Source organism: Anoplopoma fimbria, chromosome 22 (assembly GCF_027596085.1).
Source record: "Anoplopoma fimbria isolate UVic2021 breed Golden Eagle Sablefish chromosome 22, Afim_UVic_2022, whole genome shotgun sequence".
In the NCBI taxonomy this organism is placed as follows: domain Eukaryota; kingdom Metazoa; phylum Chordata; class Actinopteri; order Perciformes; family Anoplopomatidae; genus Anoplopoma; species Anoplopoma fimbria.
In genome coordinates this window covers 4,501,635-4,525,165 of record NC_072470.1, presented here as the reverse complement: position 1 = coordinate 4,525,165, position 23,531 = coordinate 4,501,635, and the positions used below count along the sequence as shown (strand labels likewise).

The following is a 23,531-nucleotide window of genomic DNA, read 5'->3' as shown; positions in this document are numbered from 1 at the left end:
GCCTTGTGTCCATTCACTTTTTTTTTTGCTTCCTTTGAAGCATCGCATTATTAAATCTGTTTGCTAAAACTTTTTTTCCGCTTGAGGTGTTTTTGTGTCAAAACGCATTAGCCAAATAAATTCTGAGGTAACGAGCATTAAATTCTCATGACTGATCAGCTCTGCTGCTATAAATGATTATATTGTCTTCTTCATAAAACACGGATAATACTAGCTGACATGAAAGAACAATTAAAACATGGCCAACTTTTGTGTCAGCGTATACGGCGGAACGTTAGCTAACAAACATGGCAATCCAGCTGTCGACGTGTCGTGACTACAGTGGTGATAGTCAAACGTAACTGGTCATATTTTGCAACGCTGCACCACTAGATGGCGCTCTGAGGCCCAGACGTTGAGAATAGATGGGCTAGTTATTATTTTTTCCAAACCAGTTGATGAAAACATGCATTTAATTTTTGTGACATTTCAAAAGTTTGCTTTAACCTACAATTAAAAGGAAACATAGCAACCGAGATCACTTCTAAGGGAAAGCAAATCAGATTCTTCTGGTGTTTTTACCTCCTCACTCAAAGTTAAATGATTCATGAACTATAGAACTAAAAACTAAAGAAAAGCAGTTCATCTTTGTCTGGAAGTGAAATACCTCCCAACTGTTGTATGCATTATCAAACAATTATGGTTATTAAATGTTGCCTGAGGTTGAACCGTAAAGACTTTGGTGATTCAAGTAGCCCCCGTCAGTCACAATTTTCACCTATCAAGTACCGATGGATGGATGTACAGACATTCGTGGTTCCCAGATGCTGCATCCTAATGATTCACTCTTCTGCTGTTCCAAATAGCACCACCACCACCGTCACTTTCCCCCCAAAATGTATCTGTCCATTTCTATCTAACTCCTTAAAAATTTAAGATTATATCCGTCATATAAGACAGGAGAAATGCTTGTGTTTCAGCTGACGAGGGAAGTGCTAAAAATGCTTCGTCAGGTGTATTTGAACCCTGGTAGATCCCAGGCCACAAACTTTTGACACTTCATTCCCTCACCGCATGTTATTTGGCTCAAAACACCTTCAGCGCACCAGACAGGACGTCATTCCATCATCACCGCCCAGCCCTCCTCCTTTAAAGACGATTTAAAAACAGAGAGGCATCTGGTCCTGATTTTTAATTCGATGGATTGGCCGTAGATCGAACCCCGATCGAACCCGCTAACCGCCACGCCGACGATCTCACGTTTGAACTTTCTCTGTGTTTTTATTGCCTCGACAGACTCTGTTATGAGTTTGCTTTATTTTCTCTCCGTTTCATGTTGTTGAAATGCTAGACTTGCTCTCTGCACGTGGGAACTCTTGTATAAGAGAACTTTGCTGTCAATGAGATTTCCTTGGTCAAATAACGGTGTCGATTCAAATTAAATCACCGTGGCCGTGGACATCTGTCCGTTCAGAGTGTGAACGTATATGTGGTAGTGTCTATGAACGGAGCCAAGAGACCCATGAGGCACACGGTGAGAGCGTACCTCCCTTACAGCTCATAATGTGCCACGGCGTAGTGCAGGGCGACAGTGCGTACGTAATATGTCAGGGGGGAAGTGTGTCATGCATATTTGGGAGTTTGAACACTGTCTGCAGCCGTGAGAACCTCACAGACTTCTGATTATATTTCTTTATTGCCTGTCTCCGTCTCAGGCGCGGTGGAGCTCGGGCCTTAAACTTGGAATCGAACACCGAGCAAACAAACAAAACTGAGCTACTGCTTGGAGAGCTGCCTTGTTGACTCTGGATTTCCCCCGAGTGGCTCGGCCACAAACACACACCTGTTATCAATTTGTTTGCCCTCGTGTGATAGTTCGGCTCTGGAGTGTTTTATGTTCTGGTTGTGGTTGAAACTCAGTTACCAAATAAGGAAGCTTCTGGAATGGGGAATTAAATAGATAACTAGGTACAAGATAAATAAATAGAAAGTAAAAATAAATGATGTCCACACTGGAAGCTGAGCACTTTTCTGAGACTCTGAACATGTTTCCCCTAAACAAAAAACTGATTTGTAGCTTTGAGAGGCTTGAATGCAAAAAGACTTTACTTCTTCAGATCAATAAATATTAAAAAAAATGCTGCACATTTTTTGCTTTTCTTTGCATGGCACCAGAACAAATGGAGCCTGCTTTTCATTGTGAAACTAATACACTTATTTCAGAGTAATTCTAAAGGATAACACAGGGGAAGTACGAGCCTAACAGGCAGTCGTTTGACAGTAAAATAACGTGTCAGGAAGTGAAGGTGAGGAGGGCAGCAGGTGAACCAACGGTCACATGTGCCTTCAATGCAAAGTTGTTTCATTTGAGAAGGAGGTTTGGATTTTGATCAAATGACCAAACTCTTTGTTTAATAAGCCACATTTGACTTGTCTGAAGCAAGCACGCACGCACACACACACGCACACACACACACACACACACAGCAGTATGTCAGGAGGCAGCAGCTCCTTAAATAAACTTCCCCAAGGTGTCCCACGTTGACCCTAACGAGCTGAGCTCAGCCAGGAGCAGCACACCTGACAGAGAGGCTGAATGATTGAGGCTGGTGTTTGGAGAACAAAGGAAGGAAATAATTTCGTAAAATCATGAATCAAGACTGCTGTAAAAGGTATTTAACAAGTCACAAAAGACCCACATTGAATGTAACTGATTTGTATTGCTTTAATGTTTTTTTTTCTCCTTAGGAACAGGTAAGCCATGACAATATAATGTAAATGATAAGCGCAAACAAAATCCGAGACCCTTTTGTACATTCATAGTATCACATTCATACAACAAGTCCCATCTGTACATAGGGGTCACAAATCTCTTCTTTTTCACTGAAACAAGGTAACTCTTGACTCAAAGCCAACAGGTAAAATGCATTTTTAGATTTAATTTTTTTAATTTAGTGTTTTTTTCTTTTTCTCAAAATGACTAAAAATGGCACAAAGCTTGTTAGTAGTCGATTTAAGTGCAGTGTACCTCTTTGCTCTCAGTAAAGCGCCACCATACATTCCTCCATCCGTTAACACTGACCGTTAAAACTGCTATGATGCGACAATGAAACAAGATTTTTTTTTTTAAACATGTCAGGAAAAAAAATGAAAATAAATAAGAATAAATAAATCAGTGACTTTTCATTTACCTTTCAGCAATGACACCCATGTGGGATTTCTTCTTTTGGTATTGTGAATGTAAGTGCTTTGTTTACATACTTCCAACTGGGGCAAAACAGACCTGTTCTCTCTTGAACAACTGATGGAGGTGGGCACATTTTTTGGAGCATTGAGACACCAGTAAAAACTAATTGATAATAAGTCATCTGAATGAGATGAACGTCTCGCTGTATAAACCCAAGGGCCCCTTGTGTTAGTTGCATGACCAATAACACTGGTTGAGCTTTCTGAAATCTGCTGCTAAAGCTGAACAGGGAGTAAAGTGTAAAACACAAAAATGGAGTAGCAACGTAAAAAGCGACATGCAGCATAAAGTGTTTGAATCTTTGGCAAAATGATAAATGAAACTGTCATGGGTGCATACAGCTGTTTTCATATTGCATTTGAGGTTGGCTTCTAGACTTTTTCGTGCTTCCCTTTTTTTTTCTAAAAATCGACATGATCTACCAGCTACAACGCATCTGCTTCTAAGAGTGTGTTTCTGCTGCTGAAACACACTCAAATGCTTCTGTCCATGCAATCCAGACGCTTCTATCTCATTCATGCCCTTCCTCGTTCTGAGAGAACGCAAAAATGAAAAAACAAAAAACATGACGAGCCGAAAACAAACATATACATGTACAAAGTAATGTACACCATATATTCAAACACATTTCAAAATCGTCAGACTTTGAAATCATTAGCCAAAATAAGTATATATTTTTTTTCTCAACCCATTAGGTAATCTTCTTTATCTAGACTGTACAATATATGTATATATGAGTAATCATGAGGGACCAAAGCAACAAAAATAAATACTTTTTCGCTATGTCACCTTTCAAAGTAGTATATCTATGTACATTTATATCAGTTTTCCTTAGCTTATTGTGAATGGTTCAGCGTGTGTTCAACAAGCAGGCATTTTGCGCACAGTGTGGAAACTCCTTTTTTTTTCTTCTTCTTCTTCTTTGCCCTAAAAGGTATCTAAATGTAAATTTTGACGACACTGTGGAAGGAAAAACAAAGACCGGACCATCATTGGTACAGTGAAAGGTAACCCTGGCTCAAATGGACCAAACATAACGAAAGTAAAAATATAGCATCTCGCCATCATGTGACTACTTCAACAATGGGTTGTCTACTTCTTTTCAGGACTCTGAGAAGAGTACAAAAATGTTTGTCTATTTCATGCAGTCTTTGACAAGTCATACAACCTCAGTGTACTTGTCTAAAGGTTTTAAAGTCATTTTTAGCACACAGCATAGAATGTTTTCAGTGATGTTGAATGTAGCTATGAGGGAGGGTGCAATTTGGGACAACAACATGCATAAAGAACAGTGCATAGGTCCAGGTCATTGGGCCAGTCCCTGGTGATTTCCAGTGTGTTTCAGTGGCAGCGTCTATCAACAGATCCACTACTGCAAGCAGTTGGTGATGGGGCGAGTCAATGTGACGCTCAGGGAGCGGGTCCAAGCCTGAAGGAGTGGCGCCATCTTGTGGACAAACAGTCTTCCTCTCTCCGACTGCCATGCTATCAGGAGCTTGCTGATTTCAGGAAATCCAATAAGCGAGTTTTTGAGAGAGAGATCAGGCTTGGACCGGACGTCAAGGTGATGCGAGTGTGCATTGACACAAGGTGCGGTGACCTTACTTAGCGTGGCGTTTTTTAGTTTTTTTTTTTTTTAAAAGTCTGGTTTGCTATGCGCAGTTTAGATCAGTCGTTGTTTCACTGCAGAGCCCTTTCCAACACACAACAGACCCGAAAAATGACCACTCTAAGGATTTCACAATGATTTTTGTGGAAGATAGAAGAACCAAGCTTAAAGATCAAGCTAACATGCATAAGGTCTTCAGACACTGTTTTGCTAAAAGCCATCAAGGCCAACTTTTTTCCTGAAGACAAGTTCAAGAAGAAACCGTATTTCTTTTCTTTTTTTTTTTTCTTTTTTGTTCAATGCTTCATCTTTTGAAAAGAGGAAATAATAATGGCTTAATAGCTACATCTTTCTTGCACTTGTATTGCAACTACCTTTGGTAAATCAATCAACAAAAACGACAACGGAAAACCCTGAAACATACGAGTCCTTACGTGTTCCTCGACAGAACTTAGCATTGTTCCTTAAGTCTTTAACTAGCTTTTTCTTCTAGTACAGGTTCCCCTGTTAGTACTTTTTCTCCCTTCGATGGCCTCCATGTTTGTCACGTTCACGGTTCCACACCACACTTCCTCTAGCGCCACTCTGGATCCACACCAAATCCCTCAAATAGAGACTCTTCCAAAAAAGACAAACCAGCAAGGCAGAGAGAAAAAGAGAGAGAGAAGGGAAACAGAAACAAACCAACAGGAAACAGAAAGAAAAGGACATCATCGAGTCTTGGCGGAAAAAGACACCAATGACGAAGGAAGATTTTCAAAATGGCCACTGCCATTCAGACGCCGTGGGTTTCACCGCTTCATCATTTTGGAGGCGAAGCTGACGATCGCGGAGGCAGGCTGATCTGGGTCCAGCTCAGCGAACAGGTGGCTGACGTTGTCTGTTGTGCTTCCTTGTTTCCTCGCCACGAATCCAAAAAGCCTAGTGGGATTAAAAAATACCCTACAATTAGTATTTTTCTGATATTCTAGCACCACAATAACCTGAAAAATAAACCAGTTTACTGAGATTTGCATAAAATATCTATTTATCCTAACTATAAACTTACTTTACTGAGCCACCTCCTTCTTTGCCCCATCTATGGAGAGAAAACACAATATATATTTTTTTTTATTACAAGATCAAAGAGTAGTTTTTCTTTTATTTTCTATTACTAGGTCTTGAGGTTTCTTACTTTCTGTCCTGGGGATCAATGTCGCAGTAGGTCACCGTGTTGATGGGATAGTGTCGCCTGAAGAAAAGTCTGTAGTGAGAGAAATTAAGAGCACATTATAGCTATTACGAGTCGGTTCAGCAACGTAAACATTTGTGTACATATGTACATTGATTAAAGCCTCCATGTGTAAGATCTTCTAGTGATTGAAGCATCTTTTTAGTTACTGGCTGAAAGAGTGTCTTCTTCAAGATCACCACACGGGGTGCCAAAGTAAGACTGTTTTCTTGCAGTCTTCCTCTGTGATTTGATGTCTTTATCAACATGGTTATAAATTGATCTTGAATCTTTAAGTCAGAAGTTCTGGTTTCTGCAGGTGTTGACTCACTTCCTCTGACTGTCCGTGAGCGTGATGCCCTGCGTGGACACTTTGAAGTGGACGGTGGTCGCTGCAGGCAGAGGGTTGGTCGCCAGTGTAAGACTGATCGCCTTGGCAATGGCCTGAGGCCCCGTGAGAGACTCCATGTCCACGGAGTTGATGTAGAAGACATTGCACGCTAGAGTTAAACAACAGAGAGACACTGTTAAATAAATACGAGAGGAGAACGATGTGCATGCACAGGAGACGGGAGATGCACTGGGAGGAGACGGGAGATGCACTAAGGAGTGTTTGAAAAGCTGACAGTGCAGACTGTAGTTAAGTTTCTCATGCACTGCACAGCTGGTAACCACATGATGAACTGTGAATCTCAATTTATATACATGCATTTAAATTTTAATGATGGATCATTTTAAGTTGCTCTCAGTTGCAAATAAAAATGGACTTTATGAAAGATTTGTTTCTGTGGGAGCAGGCATCACCGCATTCACATTCAGTCAAAGTGCATGATGGAGCGGAGCAATGCAAACCAGTATTTACCATGGGCTTCCTCAGGAACCTTATGAACTGTAAGGTAAGGGTGACAATGTGTGAGCAAATGAACTGATTCAAGAAAGGTTTGATGTTGAATCCATAAAAGTGGGTTTAGAATTTCAATTATTCTGTATTTCACAGGACATTTATTGTTATATTTTTGTTTGGAAAGACACTTGAATACTTTGGTACTTTAGCTCCTGCATTACTATTTCGTACTGCGTCATTAAAACAATCTTAATGGTTGCATTTTGGCGTGTTGGAAGCTATATGGGCAGAGTGACACTGTCAGACTATACAGTGTAAAAACCTGTGAAAGCATCTTTCCACAGGTGAATAACAGTGTAGTTACCTGCTCCCTGCTTCAGAAGTTCAACAACTGGGTCAGTAGGTGTGGCGAGCTCCAACGCCTCCTCATTTGGGTCTGTGAGGGACAGAATATAATAGGGAAGAATAGGAATTATCAATTATGTCAGAAAACACCTTTTCAACACAGATTACAAGAAACAAAGAGCTTTTTAAGATGAGACGTAACGCTGACCTTTGGCGGGGATCATCAGCTTACAGGGCAGAGCCAGTGGAGTCATCGAGTGTTGGTACACCAGAGCCGAAAGACAACCTACAAACACAAAAGAATATCTCTTTAACTGGATCATTGTGAAATCAAATGCTGATCTTCAAGACCGAAGCACTAAACTCACCAAAGTAGGGCTCATTAGGACAACCCTTCAGACGGACTCCTTTGGGGCTCGTCTCAATCAGGAAGTGCCTCACCAGCTCATTAGTCATGTCACCAACTGGAGAAAAACATATTACGATAGGAAAACTTTTATGTCAGAGGATCGGTTCTTTTTCAAAATAAAAGTTTCGCTCTGCTAAAGTTTGACTCTCTACCTTTTTTGTTCTGTTGGATGGTTGGTGGGGGGCAGGCCACCTTCATGGCCAAACCGTAGGCTCCTCTGAAGGAATGGCTGTCCCTTATGATGAACGCACCGGGCTCCCTGTCCTTCAACACATTGATGGCTGGATGAAGGAGAGACCAGAAACAGGAGGATGAGAAGATCAGAAAGGGGAATGCCCAGATGAAAAAAAAAACAGTAAGACATTAAGGGGACGAACAGAAGTGCAAAAAGAAGATGAAAGCAGCTGCCATTGTTATTTTACTCTCTTTCACAAGATGATCAACAAATTCAAAGCGCTGGTTTGTTTGATATATCTGACCCTCACCCTGCTCTCTGGTGATGTCTGGCTTGTACCAGAACTTGGAGGTGTCCTGGACAAACTTGACATTCATCTTAATGTCTGGATAACCATCTGTTTGGACCAAAGAGACAAGGACATGATAAGTGGAGAGGACACAAACATTCTGGGAGGTAAACTACCATGTCATGTTTCTGCGTCTCACCGTATATGGACTTGGAGACGTCTGGGAGTGTGTGTGCGCCAGTCAGGTTTGGTGTGCTGCCACCGCTGGCCGGCGTCAGGTTCTTGTTGTCCGTCCTCTCAACATCTCCGCTGGACATGTGCCTCTTCTCCGGCAGCTGTGGGGAGACGGGGAAGGCAGGCGTGGAGGGCGGTTGGGCGCTCCCCTGCCGAGAAGCAGCCCCCAGCTCGTCAGGTGTGCTGTGACCACTCGTCATAGTGCGGCGCCCCATCAGTGGGCTGGGGGGCACGCCAGCTCCTGCCGTTTTAGGGTTTCGGCCAATCAGAGGGCTGGAGGGGATGCCGGCTGCAGTAGTGTGTCTGGCCAGTGAGGGGCTAGCTTGACCCAGTCGTCTCTGCAGGGCAGGGCTTGGCGGCGTGTTGGTGGCCACTGTGCGGTGGAGGGTGTTGGGGCTGCCGGGGACGGTGTGGACGCCCATGATGTTCACCTGGGAGCCCTCGGGGGAGGCGGGTCTGTAAGGGTAGGAGGGGACCGGACTGTGCGGCGAAGAACCCAGCCTCCTTCTGCACACAAAGGAAAAATACATAAATATTATTTTTCCATCTGTGTTTTGTATCAAGAGTCTTCACCTTTAATGTCGTTTACTACAGCATCACTGTAAACAATAAATATCTTAGGGTTCCTTCTGACTTTGATTTGAAATGAAGATCATCTGCTCAAAAGGAACTATTGATAAGCTGATGCATACATGCCGAAGCCATATACTTTAGTAATTGGACTTTTCTGTTTCCCACTCACCCATCAGCGCCGTGGACGGGACTGCTGGAGGAGAGAGGAACGTTGAATGGTTGTGCTCTGGGGTCCCCAAAACTGCGATTATCTGAATATCACAAAGCATCACAGAAACAAAGATAGTGAGAATCTCAACTATGTGTGACATTTATTTATTCAAATTTCAGGAAAGCTGGGATGCAGAACTAAAAAGGAAGACAAAGAAATTGTGCAGAGGACAGGAGAAGCTTACAGTATGTTTCCAAAGAAAAGCCCTTACCTTGATCTCCATCATTAGAATCAGAGTCTGACAGCAAGAAAAGATAGAAAGCCAGAGAAGAGGAGATGTGTGGAAGAGGAGGAGACAAGGAGGACACGTTTGAGCGCAAAGCAGAACTTGGTTTGTGTTAGCTGTTAGCATTTAGTGGAAGCATTTCCAGGAGTTATAAAGCTTCTTAATATTTTCTATTCTACCTTTTGATCCTCTTAAGTAGCTTTCATTTTGTTAGAATAATCAAATGAACTGGACATTTACTCAAATAAAGATGAATAAATTATATTTAATGGGTGTAAACTGACCTGATCCGCCCTGGTGATGAGGCTTCAGTCCCAGCGCTGACAGAGGAGTCTTAGTCAAACCTGGAGGAGAGCGAGCTGCAGAGGAAAAGATAGGGATGCAAATGAATATAACTATAAAAACATAACCAACAATGAGGACAGTGAGATGAGAACTGTACTGTACATACAAGCCATGCAAGGATGTAAAACAACTGATGTAAGGCATAAAAAGACACAATTCTCCTCCTTAGCATCAATGCAATGCTACATGAAGAAACATTAGATGGTGATGTTTTAAGAAGGTGCACTCGGTTGCACACAACGTACGATTAAAATAGAGTATCTTATTCCAACTGGTCAGCAAGCACTAAGGTGTGCTTACTTCCACTCAAGGAATTTACTTGATTCAAATGTTTACAAGTACAACAATGGGAGAAACATAAATTATCTCATCCATTACACAAAAATAGGTCCAAGGTCAGAGGCCCCAGGAAATAGATGTACGTCTACCTTTGCACAAACTAGAATCATTTTTTCCGACATGCACAGTTATAAACATCACCACAAAATTATAAAATGTACAGGTGCTTGATATTAACATTTTCAAAGTAAAAGTATAGACTATTTTGTACTCTCATAAGAACCTGAATTATAAGTTAAAAGTTCAGGTCCCCAATTATAAACAGTTATTTCTCTCATATATATCTGTGGCAAAAAGAATACGGGTGTAAGAAAGTATTGATAGTAGTAGAGTATCACGATATTTTGTTTTGTGATACTGCATTCTCAAAAACACGGTTTTGATTTCTAATTAATAGTTTACATACAAAGAATCGTGGCAGACTGTGGCTCTGATTTCACAAAATATAAAATGTATGCATATGGTGGTGTGTTCTTTAGACTTAAGATAGCAATTACTAACCCAAACTCATTATGACATTGGAGCTGAAAATGAGCTATGAGCATCCAACCACAACACAAGTATTTAGTCATGAAAAGATTTACAGCATGCTGCGACACAAACGGGGATCAGGTCCGGGTTAGATCATGAGTCGACAACACTAAAGGTTGAAGATGGGGTCATATTAATGTTGCTAAGTGAGGTGGGAGAGATGAAGGTCATCCAAAAACTAAAGAGTTATTTCCAAAAACGATCTTGTCAGTGAGGAATCTAAACACAGCGATTCATTTTTCTTAAAGTAACAAATGATGCAAAACAATATGGCATCTTTTTATAGACTATATCCTTTATAGTCCAGGTACTGGACATCCAGCATTTTGGAAATAAACTCTTCATTTTCATTAATCCTCCACTTACAAAAGAATTCAGATCAATAGCATGACCAGGATTGCTCACTTAAGGTGGCATGGAGAGGGATGAGGGGCGAAAATATGATGTTTGTGCCACAGAGCTGATTCTTACTGCAACAGCCGTGTGTGTTCAGGACCGACTGCAGGATCCATCAAACAAAGCTATTACCGACTGGGTGTCTGGAAATTTAATAGATATGTCTCAAGGGGTTTGGTCAAAAGAAGTAATATATTTGATTTGACGTGTCTGTGGCCTCTAATTTTACTTTGTCGAAAATAGAGACAAAAAAACCCCAGAAAACGTTGGTTCTTTGAGAATCCAACATACCTGACGACACAAGGCCACATACAGAAGTAGTGCAACACTTCTCCAACTTTAAATCAACTACAGTCCATCATCTATATGTTTGAAAATGTCAACACAGTTTAAATAAATACAAGATAACAGCGATGAAAAAGCAGAAAAGAAAACTAGAGGAAGAATATATTATATCATTTTCTTTCACTGTCACTCCTCTTTACATACGCCCCCTCTAAATTTGCTTTTAAAAGAAAAACATTCCAAACTACTTTCCTTTCATATTTCAAAATAAGATTTGCACACTCCTGCTTTGTGTTGGGATTTGCTGACAAGTCATGCAATGCTTCAGGATTTGCCTAAAATTTTCCTTTGAGTGTCGGGAAAAGCATTATGTCATTTTAAATGTGGGCTTTATCTCTGTGTGCTTATGTTTCTAAAACTTGGATAGGACCCCCAAAAAGTGCTGCCCTTCAAATGTATATGTTTTTATGAATTCAGTTAAAATTGGTGGCCCACAATCTCTCTATGTAAATATGACCAGAGGTTAGAAGTGAGCTCTCTGTTCTCTTGTTGCCCTTGGACATGTTTAAGGAGGGCCAACCCTATGCAAAACACAAAGGGTCCCAAACTGCACCATATATGTCTTCATCACACCACAGTGATGGAGCGAACCTTCACCCGCATCCTGCTCCTGCTGAGCTTTTCTGCAGCTTTTGCCAAGTACGTCCACATCACGGAGAAAAAGACCTGGCATGAAGCTCAGGAGTACTGTCGGCTGTTTCACACGGACCTGGCTCCTGTGAGTAATAGCTATGACATTAAGCAACTTCGCCGGCTTTCCAATCGAAGCAGTGACTACATGTGGATAGGACTGAGAAGGAATTCTACGGACAGAGAGAAATGGACATGGTCAGGAGGTGGGGGGGTGTCCACATTTTTCTGGGGAAGCACTCAGCCCAATAACCGACCAGATGAAGACTACGGCTTAATTTATTTCAATATTTGGCACGACGCCATAGCAGGGAATAAACTAAACTTCTTCTGCTACAACGCGGTCGTGGTGAGGGAGAGAAAGTCTTGGGAGGAAGCGCTGCAGTACTGCAGGAAGCATCACCACGACCTGGCCAGCGTGGCGTCGGACACGGAGATGCTGCTCATCCAGAAAGAGTTAAACAAAAACGAGACCACTGCACACGTCTGGATCGGTTTGCGCTTCTTTCCCGGAGGATGGCTGTGGGTGGACAAGCAGCCGCTGAGCTACGAGGCCTGGGGACAACAGGGGAAGTCTGAGTGTCCTGACTTCAAGCTGAAGTGTGCTGCCCTTCAGGTGATGGGAGGGACGCAGAGTAACAACGGCACGGACTCTACACTGGTCACTAATGCTATAGTGGGGACAATGGCGGTTAAGGCTCATCATACAGGAAGACATGGAGCAATTATTGCAGCACCTAATCAGCAAGATATTCATGAAGTCAGTGATGATGCTGCAGATGTTAAAATAAGAGAATGGGAGGCTTGTGACTGTGTGGAGAGATTCCATTTTGTCTGCTACTGAGTTTAACTTGTGAAATGCATTCGTAGTACTGTTACTGTACTAGCTCATTTGTTTTAGTAACAATAGGAAGGCGTTTTTGACTGTTTATGTAAAGTAGTTTGCTGTCAAAGGTACATTTTTATTAAATTTATAGCAGTTTTTTCCTTTTTCTATTTGGTGTGAAGATGTGTTTTTGGGCTGTATTCCATTATTTTGTTTTGTATGTTAAATATTGTCCAACCAATCAAATAAAATGAACTTTACTTTTGTTGATCTTATTATGTAATTCTTTCCTGTTTTTTTCCTTTATCTTTCATACTTGAATCATTTTGTATTAATTAAAGATAAGACAAAAGAGAGTAAATCAGGTCAAAGGTCAGTGTTTACAGTGTTGAAGAGCGCCCCCTGTCTGCAGGCAGGCTGAACCTACACATGTTGAAGTAAGGAGTCTGTGGCGACACCGGGACGCTGGGGGTCGAGTGGGAATTCTCACCACCGCCTCCGAAGGCGGGACTGTTGTCAAACTCATACACCCCCTCTAAATTTGCTTTTAAAAGAAAAACATGACAAACTACTTTCCTTTCATATTTCAAAATAAGATTTGCACACTCCTGCTTTGTGTTGGGATTTGCTGACAAGTCATGCAATGCTTCAGGATTTGCCTAAAATTTTCCTTTGAGTGTCGGGGAAAAGCATTATGTCATTTTAAATGTGGGCTTTATCTCTGTGTGCTTATGTTTCTAAAACTTGGATAGGACCCCCAAAAAGTGCTGCCCTTCAAATGTATATGTTTTTATGAATTCAGTTAAAATTGGTGGCCCACAATCTCTCTACGTAAATATGACCAGAGGTTAGAAGTGAGCTCTCTGTTCTCTTGTCGCCCTTGGACATGTTTAAGGAGGGCCAACCCTATGCAAAACACAAAGAGTCCCAAACTGCACCATATATGTCTTCAACACCTCTTTGTGCCTTCATTGTGCTGCAGGGCTCTCTCTCCATCTATATCACACCACAGTGATGGAGCGAACCTTCACCCGCATCCTGCTCCTGCTGAGCTTTTCTGCAGCTTTTGCCAAGTACGTCTACATCACGGAGAAAAAGACCTGGCATGAAGCTCAGGAGTACTGTCGGCTGTTTCACACGGACCTGGCTCCTGTGAGTAATAGCTATGACATTAAGCAACTTCGCCGGCTTTCCAATCGAAGCAGTGACTACATGTGGATAGGACTGAGAAGGAATTCTACGGACAGAGAGAAATGGACATGGTCAGGAGGTGGGGGAGTGTCCACATTTTTCTGGGAAAGCACTCAGCCCAATAACGGACTAAATGACGACTACGGATTCATTCATATCAATGTGTGGCACGACGCCATAGCAGGGAATAAACTAAACTTCTTCTGCTACAACGCGGTCGTGGTGAGGGAGAGAAAGTCTTGGGAGGAAGCGCGCTGCAGTACTGCAGGAAGCATCACCACGACCTGGCCAGCGTGGCGTCGGACACGGAGATGCTGCTCATCCAGAAAGAGTTAAACAAAAACGAGACCACTGCACACGTCTGGATCGGTTTGCGCTTCTTTCCTGGAGGATGGCTGTGGGTGGACAAGCAGCCGCTGAGCTACGAGGCCTGGGGACAACAGGGGAAGTCTGAGTGTCCTGACTTCAAGCTGAAGTGTGCTGCCCTTCAGGTGATGGGAGGGACGCAGAGTAACAACGGCACGGACTCTACACTGGTCACTAATGCTATAGTGGGGACAATGGCGGTTCAGGCTCATCATACAGGAAGACATGGAGCAATTATTGCAGCACCTAATCAGCAAGATATTCATGAAGTCAGTGATGATGCTGCAGATGTTAAAATAAGAGAATGGGAGGCTTGTGACTGTGTGGAGAGATTCCATTTTGTCTGCTACTGAGTTTAACTTGTGAAATGCATTCGTAGTACTGTTACTGTACTAGCTCATTTGTTTTAGTAACAATAGGAAGGCGTTTTTGACTGTTTATGTAAAGTAGTTTGCTGTCAAAGGTACATATTTACTGAGATTATAGAAGTGTTTTCATTTTTCTATTTGGTGTGAAGATGTGTTTTTGGGCTGTATTCCATTATTTTGTTTTGTATATTAAAATATTGTCCAACCAATCAAATAAAATGAACGTTACTTTTGTTGATCTCATTATGTAATTCTTTCCTGTTTTTTTTTCTCTTTATACTTAAATCAGTATTTATGAATTAAAAAGTACATAAAAGAGAGTAAATCAGGTTAAAGGTCAGTTATTAGAGGGTTGAAGAGCGCCCCCATTCAGCAGGCAGAGTGAACCTACACATGTTGAAGTAAGGAGTCTGTGGCGACACAGGGAAGCTGGGGGTCGGGGGGGAATTCTCACCACCGCCTCCGAAGGCGGGACTGTTGTCAAACTCTTCTGCGTCGTCGTCCTCAAACGCCTCCCGGTAGCTGTGCATGTGACCCTGGAAGAGATGAAGAGAGGACACATATATCAAAAAAGGGATTTAGACATCTTCCATATATACTCTTGATAACATAATTTTTACTCTTCTTTTGTAAAAAAAATGTGTCCACTAACGTTTTTCTCACAACCTGATTTTGGTTCAATCAGGTTTCACACTATTTAAACTAAATGCTGACCTCTCTGGGTCGTCCTCCCGGGTTGAGGGACAGATTGTGGGCGAAATCCGGTGAATCCACCATCGGCGTGTTATCATGGCTGCTCTGGTACTGTCCCTCACTGGTTGTCCGACGTCGACCCGTCTCCTGCGTCACTTCTGGGGTCATTCCTCTGGACCGAACCCCTAAGAAACAAATGTGTGGTATATTTAAAAAAAAAAAGAATCTTTTTTTTTTTTATTTTTTTTTAAGAAAATGAACCACCAAAAGCTGAAAGCCAACCTGCACAGTAAAATATCTAACAATGTTCTCTTAATCTCAGCTTCTTTATGAATTTTAGATGGTGTATAGGTTTATTCTCCACTTTTAAAAGTAAAACCTACTCATAACCCAAACATGTCTTTACCAAGAGAGACAGACAGAGAGAGAGTGAGAAGAAGTTTAAAGAAGTATAAAAGAAGTGAAGGGAATACAAAAAGGAGTGGAAATAGTGCAGAAAAAGGAATTGATGAAAATTCCTGAAGAAATTAAACAGAAGAGATCTTAAAAGAATCTGAAAAAATGGTTTTTTTTCAGATTATTTTAAGATACAAATGTAGGGAATAAAATGAAACAAAGTCAGAAAATAAAAGCGAGGGAAAGTGGACAAACCAGAGAAGGAAAAGGAGCGATGGCGGTCAGATTGTATCGATGTCATGCTTTCACTGATGCCCCGAATACGAGCGTTGTACTCTGTTTCCCAGGGGGGAGGGAGGTCAGGGTGGTGGATGGAGAGCAGAAGGTGGAGGATAAAGGTGGAGGAGGGAGGTGAGAGAGGTGCAGTGGTGGAAGCAAATGGTAGGAAGGGTTGTCCATACAGCAGAGGGATGAATTGAACAGAAAAGGAGAAGAAATATCAGAACAGAAATGAATCGAATGAAAGTGCCGAGAAAATGAAAAAGATATCCGCCAAATGAAATGACGACTTGGTCACTTGGTCAATTTAGTTCTATAGTTGCAAGGATACATATATATGTTCATTACTATAGGGTTTAATGATTTATTTCATGTTTTAAAGTGGTTCAAAATAAGAGGATTTGTTCCACTGGGTGGCGCCTGGGAGCATCCACAGGGTTTCAGATAAAGGTAAATATGAATGCAGATGCAGCGTTCAGAGGGTTGGCGCCTCTGAACGCTTGGCTATTCTTATTCTCATCCCCTCTCCACTCTCAGCAGCTCTGCTTCATTTCAGCTGCAGAGCTAATTTTATGGCTGTAGGTCATTCCTCTGGTGCAGCACCCTACGATGAATCGGTAACAGAAACTGCTGAAAGCTGCTCTGCTCATGTGCTGCATGCAGACTTAAAGTGCCTCCAGCTGAAGTTGACACTTAACTAAATAAACTCTGACTACAGTACAGTGTCCAATCAAGTTAGCATCGTCAGCATTTTGGACGCACACATTTTGCCTCGAACATATAAATGATTTAAGCCTATTTACGAAACAATAACTGTAGATTAGTTTGTTATTGTTTTAGATTCATTTAATTATGTGAAGTAAACTAATCTGACCTGAGACCTGTTTTGGATATGTAATTAACCAAAATGAACATCATTATTGATTTGTTAATGTTGCGTGTCAATCTGCCAGTCATCCTCATCATTTCAGACAATAACTCAGATCCTTACGTGCGATGCGGTGAGCCACCAGGCCCTCCAAGTTAAGCGTCTCCTCCTCTGCATCTTTTTCTCTTGGCAAGGAAGTAGAAGACGTGTCTTTTGGCTGGGGGGTGAGTGTGGGTAGAGGAGAGGAAGAAGCACTGTAGCCTGGATAAGGAGACGAGCCCTGCAGGTCCGGGGAGTGGGAAACCCCGCTTCCTGGATACGAGTTCACAGGCTTCACTGGCACCTGCTGGTTGAAACTGGGGGATGGATCTGGGGGGTAATGGTGGGCTGCTTGGCGTGTTTGGAGGTAGGGCTCTGGGGTGTGTGTAGGGGTGGTGTTTTGGTGTTGGTAGCCAGCGTTGGACCTCTGGGGAGAATAGACTGGGGACTCCATTAGGGGGCTCTGGTTGGGCAACGCTCTCCCAGTCGGCCTCAGGGGCTGATGAAAGGAGTTGTTGACAGAGCCGGAGTTGTTGTAGCCATGGATGGCAGAGTCTGCTTGGTATGAGGGTCTTGCAAGGGTCTGCGAGAAAGGTGCCTGGGATGAACTGAGGCTGTCCTCCCCAGGAGGTGCACTGTGGGACTTTGACATGTGGGAGTTGATAGGGTCCAGGTCAAGCATGAGCATGTTGAGCGCCTCAATGGACTGCTCAATGTCCCGCTGAGAGGCTGAGGTGGGGAAGTGGGGCAAGCTATGGGTTGACTGAAGAGGAGGGCCAAAGGGATCATCTGGGAGACTATACTGGTGCCAGGTGTTGAGACCTCTTTGAACAGCCTCCCGGCTACTGGTGCTCCTCTCTGGGGCCCTGGGCATCAGTTTCTGGTTGGTCTCTGGGCTGCTGGCCGCCGGATTCCCAAAGGACTGTGAACGGTACATCCCTTCTCCGTTCTGGTAGTTGCTGTATCCCCCCTGCGGCGATGCAGAGTCAACAGACCTCTCTTGCATTGTCGTGGGCGTTCGTACTCCGTGCACGGGCATCTCGCTCAACTTTTCCCCGAGAACAACTCTCTCAAGGTAGGGTCCGTCGTTCTGCCTGCCGGTGGGCGTCTGTGATTGGTAGTAGAGGTCAGCCGGTGTGGCCTGGCCCTCCAGGGATGAGATTGTTCCCAGGCTGTCCACACTGTTGCCCTCTTGGCTGTTAGGCAGCTCGTCGTCTAGAATTTCTGTCTCACGCTCCTCTGTTGAAGCGGCGCCAACCAGCCTGGTGTGGCCTCCGTTGACGTGCACCTGCGCTGGGACCAGATGTCGGACACCTCCTCCTGGACTGGTGGACGTGGACAGGTAGGCTTGTCGTTGTTGGGTTGGTGCTTCGAGGCCGCTCAGAAGCTGGTCGAGCTCTCTCTTCTCCTGCGGGCTGAGCGGTGGTTGGGTCGCTGTTGGGTTGTTGTGGTTCACGGCGCCCTGCACAGACTGGCTGTGCTCATCAGTGCGATCGGTCTTGATGGAGGCGGTGGAGTTGCCTGAGTCGCTGCTCACGGAGAGGGTGTGATCGACGGCAGGGAGGGAGGCGTGGCCTGTCACAGGAAGGGTCTGCTCAGTGGTTTGGAGGGGATGACTGGGGTGTTGTAACGGGTTCTCGGCATTGGTCAAGGGGTTTTCATGGACTGGGAGGCCATTGATGGTGACAACTCCCTCCAGGGAGTCTTTCTTGCGGACTCGTGCATATAGGCTTCCATCAAGTGGACCTTGGGTGTGAACAACATCTGAAAGAGATGAAAAGAGACGTATAGGTAAATCATTAAAGTAGTTCTATGTTTTCATGCAGTTCCAACCATACACGGCAATGAAGGGTGAGTAAAAAACCTGTTCAAAATGTTTTTTATCATCTTGTCTTCACTAACAAACTGGTTTCACAAGGTTTCATTAGCCCCAAACATCAAGTCACATTGGGACAGGACAGGATCCCTCACATCCCAGTGCCCCCCTGCACCCGCCTTTTTTGACCCTGAGGTTCAGCTCCAGCAACACAGCCCCTCCAGCTCTATTAATAGCTCATTTGCAGGGCTAAAGCCCCTGTCACGTTGCGTCAGTGCAGGCCCACATGGTCTGACGTGAACTGGGCCGGCTGATGTCCAACACACTGAAACAGCTGGTCTGTGCGAGCCAAAGCGAAGAGCTTCCAGTTTGAAAGCCCAGAGCTGGACTGGGAGAGGATGAGCTGTCTTCAAGTTGACTTCTGGTTGCTGAATCATGCTGGCAGAGTCAGACTGATCGCCTACAATTAAAGTATCCACTGAATTTGTTCACAGGAAAAATAAATTTGTATATCATGGGCATATTTCACAAAACATATTTAACTTTCAAAACAGTCTGTAAGCTTCCACAGTAACACTGACTGACATGTAGTCTCTCAAAAAACTAATTTTGAAGTCTAAGGGAAAAGTACAAAACTTTTGGACAGTTATTGCTCCTTCCTGGCAACATCAGTTAAAACATTGAACACGGGGATAAATCACCTTCTGTTTACAATATCAGAAGTATCAATAGTACCATTTGACATTTCTTATTTGAAGGTCCTTCTTGGAAAGTCATGGTACAACCAAAGGAAAAAATACCTTACTTTAAAAAGTACACAACTCATTTGTGGCACATGAACACATACACAGAGGTCAGGTACAGTACTGTAATTCACACACAATGTGTACTTCAATTATAGGCCGGGACACTATTTCAAACTGTAAAACACTATACTTCATGCTTCCATGAAATGCAACAATCACAGCTCATTCACAGCTCATTCTGCGGTATCACTTGTGCTTACAAGAAGAAAGTAACACACCAATACTGGCTTCCCGTATCCAGTATACATTTGAAAAGTGACACACGACATATACATGACCACGGCTGGCTCATATGTGGGATATTCCAAATTGAGTGACCCCCTGGGACAGATGGTGAATCGCTCGGACCGCAGCTATTTCAAAACCCATGTCAACAACAACTCACAGGCACAGTAGCAACAAGAACGAGAGGGCAGGCGAGGAAGTTGTAAACACAGTTTGTTCCTGTGGTTGTTTTTAATTATGACACAAGGATTAACATTATGGTGAGGTTTAGGGTTACATTTTGTTTTAAGTTAGGTGGTGTAATTTGACTTAAGTCAAAGCTTTATCAACAATATTTTCATAGAAAAGTATTATTTAACTTTTAAAAAGTTTATTTATTTTTTACTTAGATTTCTTTCTTGTCAGCAATGCTATAATAAATCCTGGATATCTGATTTTAAATTTCTATATTAAACGACTTCTATTTTTTGATTGCTTAAAATTATAATTACATCTCTATATCAGAGTATCAAATTCAGTGGAAACATCCTCCTTACCTGTACTTTAGGTCAACCCTCAGAAAACTCTCAAGAAAGGATGAAATATTTCCTCTTCTTCAGCAAATTAAGCTGCGATTAGAAAGCCACATTTCAGTCCTTCAGTAGCCTCTCATGGACTGAACTTTCTGTCTCTGGGCTTCTTGTCTTACTCTCCCTGTCCTCTCTGATTCATGTCCTCTCATCACCCAACATGCTTCACTGGAGCGAGGTGGGGCCGTACCACCGAAGCTGCCGAGAGGGGTGAGCTGGCACTCTGGGATGATCTGTGGCTGTTCCCGGCAGCAGGGGAGGGACTCTACCACCGCCACCACATCCCAGCTTCCTGTGAAGCCACGTCGTTTTTAAATAAACTACAACTCCCACGCCATCTGTTTGCCTGGGACTGCAGCACCCTTGCCTGGTGATGTCATCAGAGGGGATCCCCTCACTCAGGGTCACCACCCTTCCCTTTCCGGTCTTACAGCCTTTTTTTGCAGAAGAAGCTTTCACTGCATGCCATAAATCTTGAAGAAACTGCATTTTATTACCTTTTAAGAAACTTTCATGTAAATCATCTTCAGTATTTCAAGAGAACTTTAATTTACATTTTCCACCAGCTGAGCTCCGTCTGTCTCTCTTTCTCTCACGCTGACCTTTAACAGAATAGGGAATGCCCTTGTTCTAGTTCATAAAAGAGGATCTTTTAGTGCTCTGTGGCAAAAACAAGTCAAGTTTGCCAGAGTGACAGTTTTTCCAGCTGTTGGTTAGCCCCGCCCCGAGGTTTAATCATGGCTCAGACAGGAAAGAAAGAAAGTAAAAACACACAAAGCAATGGTTTTTGGGATAAAAGGCCCAACGTGTTGCCGCGGTAGCGAATAAAATTGTATGACCAGAAAACATTTTGATTAACTTTTGATTTGGTGCCTCAATTTGGTGTCTGTTTTTGGGGATGTTGCCTAGAAAGTTTCCCACAGGCAGCGACTTAAGCTAATCTTTTAAATTCAAATGATCCAAATCCAATAAAATAATATTTGTACATTTTCTATTTTCTAGATTAAAAGGATTTCCAAATCCACAATTTTTTTTAAAATGTCTCTTTAACCGATCAGTTGCTAACAATGATCTTTTAATTTGAAATCTGACATTTCTCAAAGGTTTTAAATAAATGTATGACAACAGTAGTGACTCACTGGTCAAGTATGAATGTTTCCTGAGTGAGTCTTGCCACCTTAAACACCTTCATCGCTATTTTCACTCGCTCCTCGATGGGGGAGATGAGGCCTGTGGGTTCGGAGTGATCCTCTTGACTAAGTAAAGAACGGAAGTGCCGTACAACGTTGGGTATGACAGGAACTTACTAAACAAGAGTTACAAGGTCACAACCTTTACATTTGCCCCACACTCATGAACCAAGTATGACGACAAACCAAAAATATCGAATGACTCTTCATCACCTACTATACTGTGGCGTCATATCTGATCTGCAGACCTCCAGTCTGGTAATAAACCAGTGACTGGCACAAACAAGCAGCTCTATCTGAGTAGAACAAATACCTTTCTTCTGGTGTCAATAAATAGCTGCAGCACTACTACTCCTACTGCGGTAAGCAAGTGTAACATGCCATTATCTCTGCTTCAATGGGAAAAAGCCACGTTTACCACTCATTTACATATTCAATGACACAAAAATCAAATTCAAGAAGTTCTATGAAAACAGCTATTTTAAACTTACAGTTTACACAAAATGCTGATTAAATTTAGCTCCTAAACTGATGCTTTCATCAATTAAGCACTAAGGTCCCTTGCTCTCACACTCACACACACACACACACACACACACACACACACACACACACACACACACACACACACACACACACACACACACACACACACACACCTGTCCATTCTCTGTATTCTCTCATGCGACAGGTGCTTTCCTCTTGTGAAAGTGCCAGAGGCATTGCTCATACAGCACTGCACACACACAAACACACACACACAAACACACACAGCACCTGCCTCTTGGCTGTATTCTCTTAAGTGTTCGCTTGAGTGTCTCATTGCCACATTGCAGCCTCGGAGGCCATTAAAAAGCCATTTAAACATCTGTGGCCAATGGTTTATTATAAATAGACAATGTCCTACAACCAATGTTATTGCTGTATGAAATGCACCAGCTGGGATGTGGATTTTAAACATAGTTATTAGTTGGGAGATTAGCAGGGCAGGGTGATTGAGGCGTCAGATTTGTCAACACACCTATAAAGCAATGAGATGATGGCTTGGTGGCCATTTTGGCGCTGGACGTTGTAGCTGAATGTGCTCCCTGGGTTTTTGGCGTTTAAACCTGTGTGTTTAGCACTAATTGTGGATTATCAGAAGTGGGACAACAGTCATTACCATCATGGAAGAAAATATGAATGGCAGGGTTGAAATGTTTGTTGGTTTACAATTTACTCTATCATTAAAGTAATTTATTTTAACTTAATTTAACTCGAGTGATCATACTTTCCTCTCGCATATATTGCATTCAGTTAGTTTCCACAATTAGGTCAAAAAGACCAAAAAATAAGTTGATATGTGAAGATGTTCCTCAGGGCACTGTTCTAGGACCACTTCTGTTTCCCCGATATTAACAAAATGTTATGCTTACGACATTTTGTATCATAAAGTGACTTAATTATTGGTTAAATCTATCTATCTAGATCTAAGTAGATTGAGCTGGAACTGCAACCTTGATCATTAATTGGTATTAACTGAAAAAAAAATCCTGGAAGTAACACAGGGAATTTTTTTCCTTAAAGGACAATACCCACCACCAATTATTTTAAAGGGTTGTTGGGCGGATCCTTCCTTTGAATTCTGTTATTAGCTGCTTTAGAAGTTTCCAGGGCTGGTGGAAACGTAAAGAAGGGCTTGACACTTACACGATGACCTTATAAAAAGGGCCAAACCCATTTTTACGTGATGCAGACACATAAATATAGAAACACACCTAACGTTTACACGCATAATCAAACGGTCCCATGGTGGTTCTCTCACCCACTTAAGAAAGACGTCTGCAATCATAGTTTTATTGGATATGGTGTATGATTTCACACATGTTTATATGTGCATATATGGACGCACATGCATACAGACATCTATAGTAAGAGCTATTTAGAGTGGGAAGTTGACCTTTGCTAGAAAGGTCTGTTTGG

At 42.7% G+C, this 23,531-nt stretch overlaps 1 protein-coding gene across 3 annotated transcripts in view; it reads right to left on the bottom strand.

The window, feature by feature from the left end:
- Nucleotides 1–2,697: 2,697 nt before the first annotated feature.
- The window catches only part of tns1a (tensin 1a), a 48,388-nt gene continuing 27,554 nt past the window's right edge, over nucleotides 2,698–23,531 (bottom strand). For 2 of the 3 annotated variants that reach the window (XM_054623516.1, XM_054623517.1), the window contains exons 16-31: nucleotides 17,048–18,727; nucleotides 15,403–15,566; nucleotides 15,080–15,224; nucleotides 9,636–9,710; nucleotides 9,084–9,165; nucleotides 8,307–8,848; nucleotides 8,129–8,215; nucleotides 7,796–7,924; nucleotides 7,603–7,698; nucleotides 7,443–7,520; nucleotides 7,254–7,325; nucleotides 6,908–6,934; nucleotides 6,377–6,545; nucleotides 6,010–6,078; nucleotides 5,884–5,913; nucleotides 2,698–5,756 (exon numbers count right to left, since the gene is read on the bottom strand). In XM_054623516.1, coding sequence (XP_054479491.1) covers nucleotides 5,627–5,756; nucleotides 5,884–5,913; nucleotides 6,010–6,078; nucleotides 6,377–6,545; nucleotides 6,908–6,934; nucleotides 7,254–7,325; nucleotides 7,443–7,520; nucleotides 7,603–7,698; nucleotides 7,796–7,924; nucleotides 8,129–8,215; nucleotides 8,307–8,848; nucleotides 9,084–9,165; nucleotides 9,636–9,710; nucleotides 15,080–15,224; nucleotides 15,403–15,566; nucleotides 17,048–18,727 — 3,575 coding nt within the window. In that variant the 3' untranslated portion in view covers nucleotides 2,698–5,626. The remainder of the gene's footprint in view (nucleotides 5,757–5,883; nucleotides 5,914–6,009; nucleotides 6,079–6,376; nucleotides 6,546–6,907; nucleotides 6,935–7,253; nucleotides 7,326–7,442; nucleotides 7,521–7,602; nucleotides 7,699–7,795; nucleotides 7,925–8,128; nucleotides 8,216–8,306; nucleotides 8,849–9,083; nucleotides 9,166–9,635; nucleotides 9,711–15,079; nucleotides 15,225–15,402; nucleotides 15,567–17,047; nucleotides 18,728–23,531) is intronic. The other variant, XM_054623515.1, reaches the window with a different exon arrangement.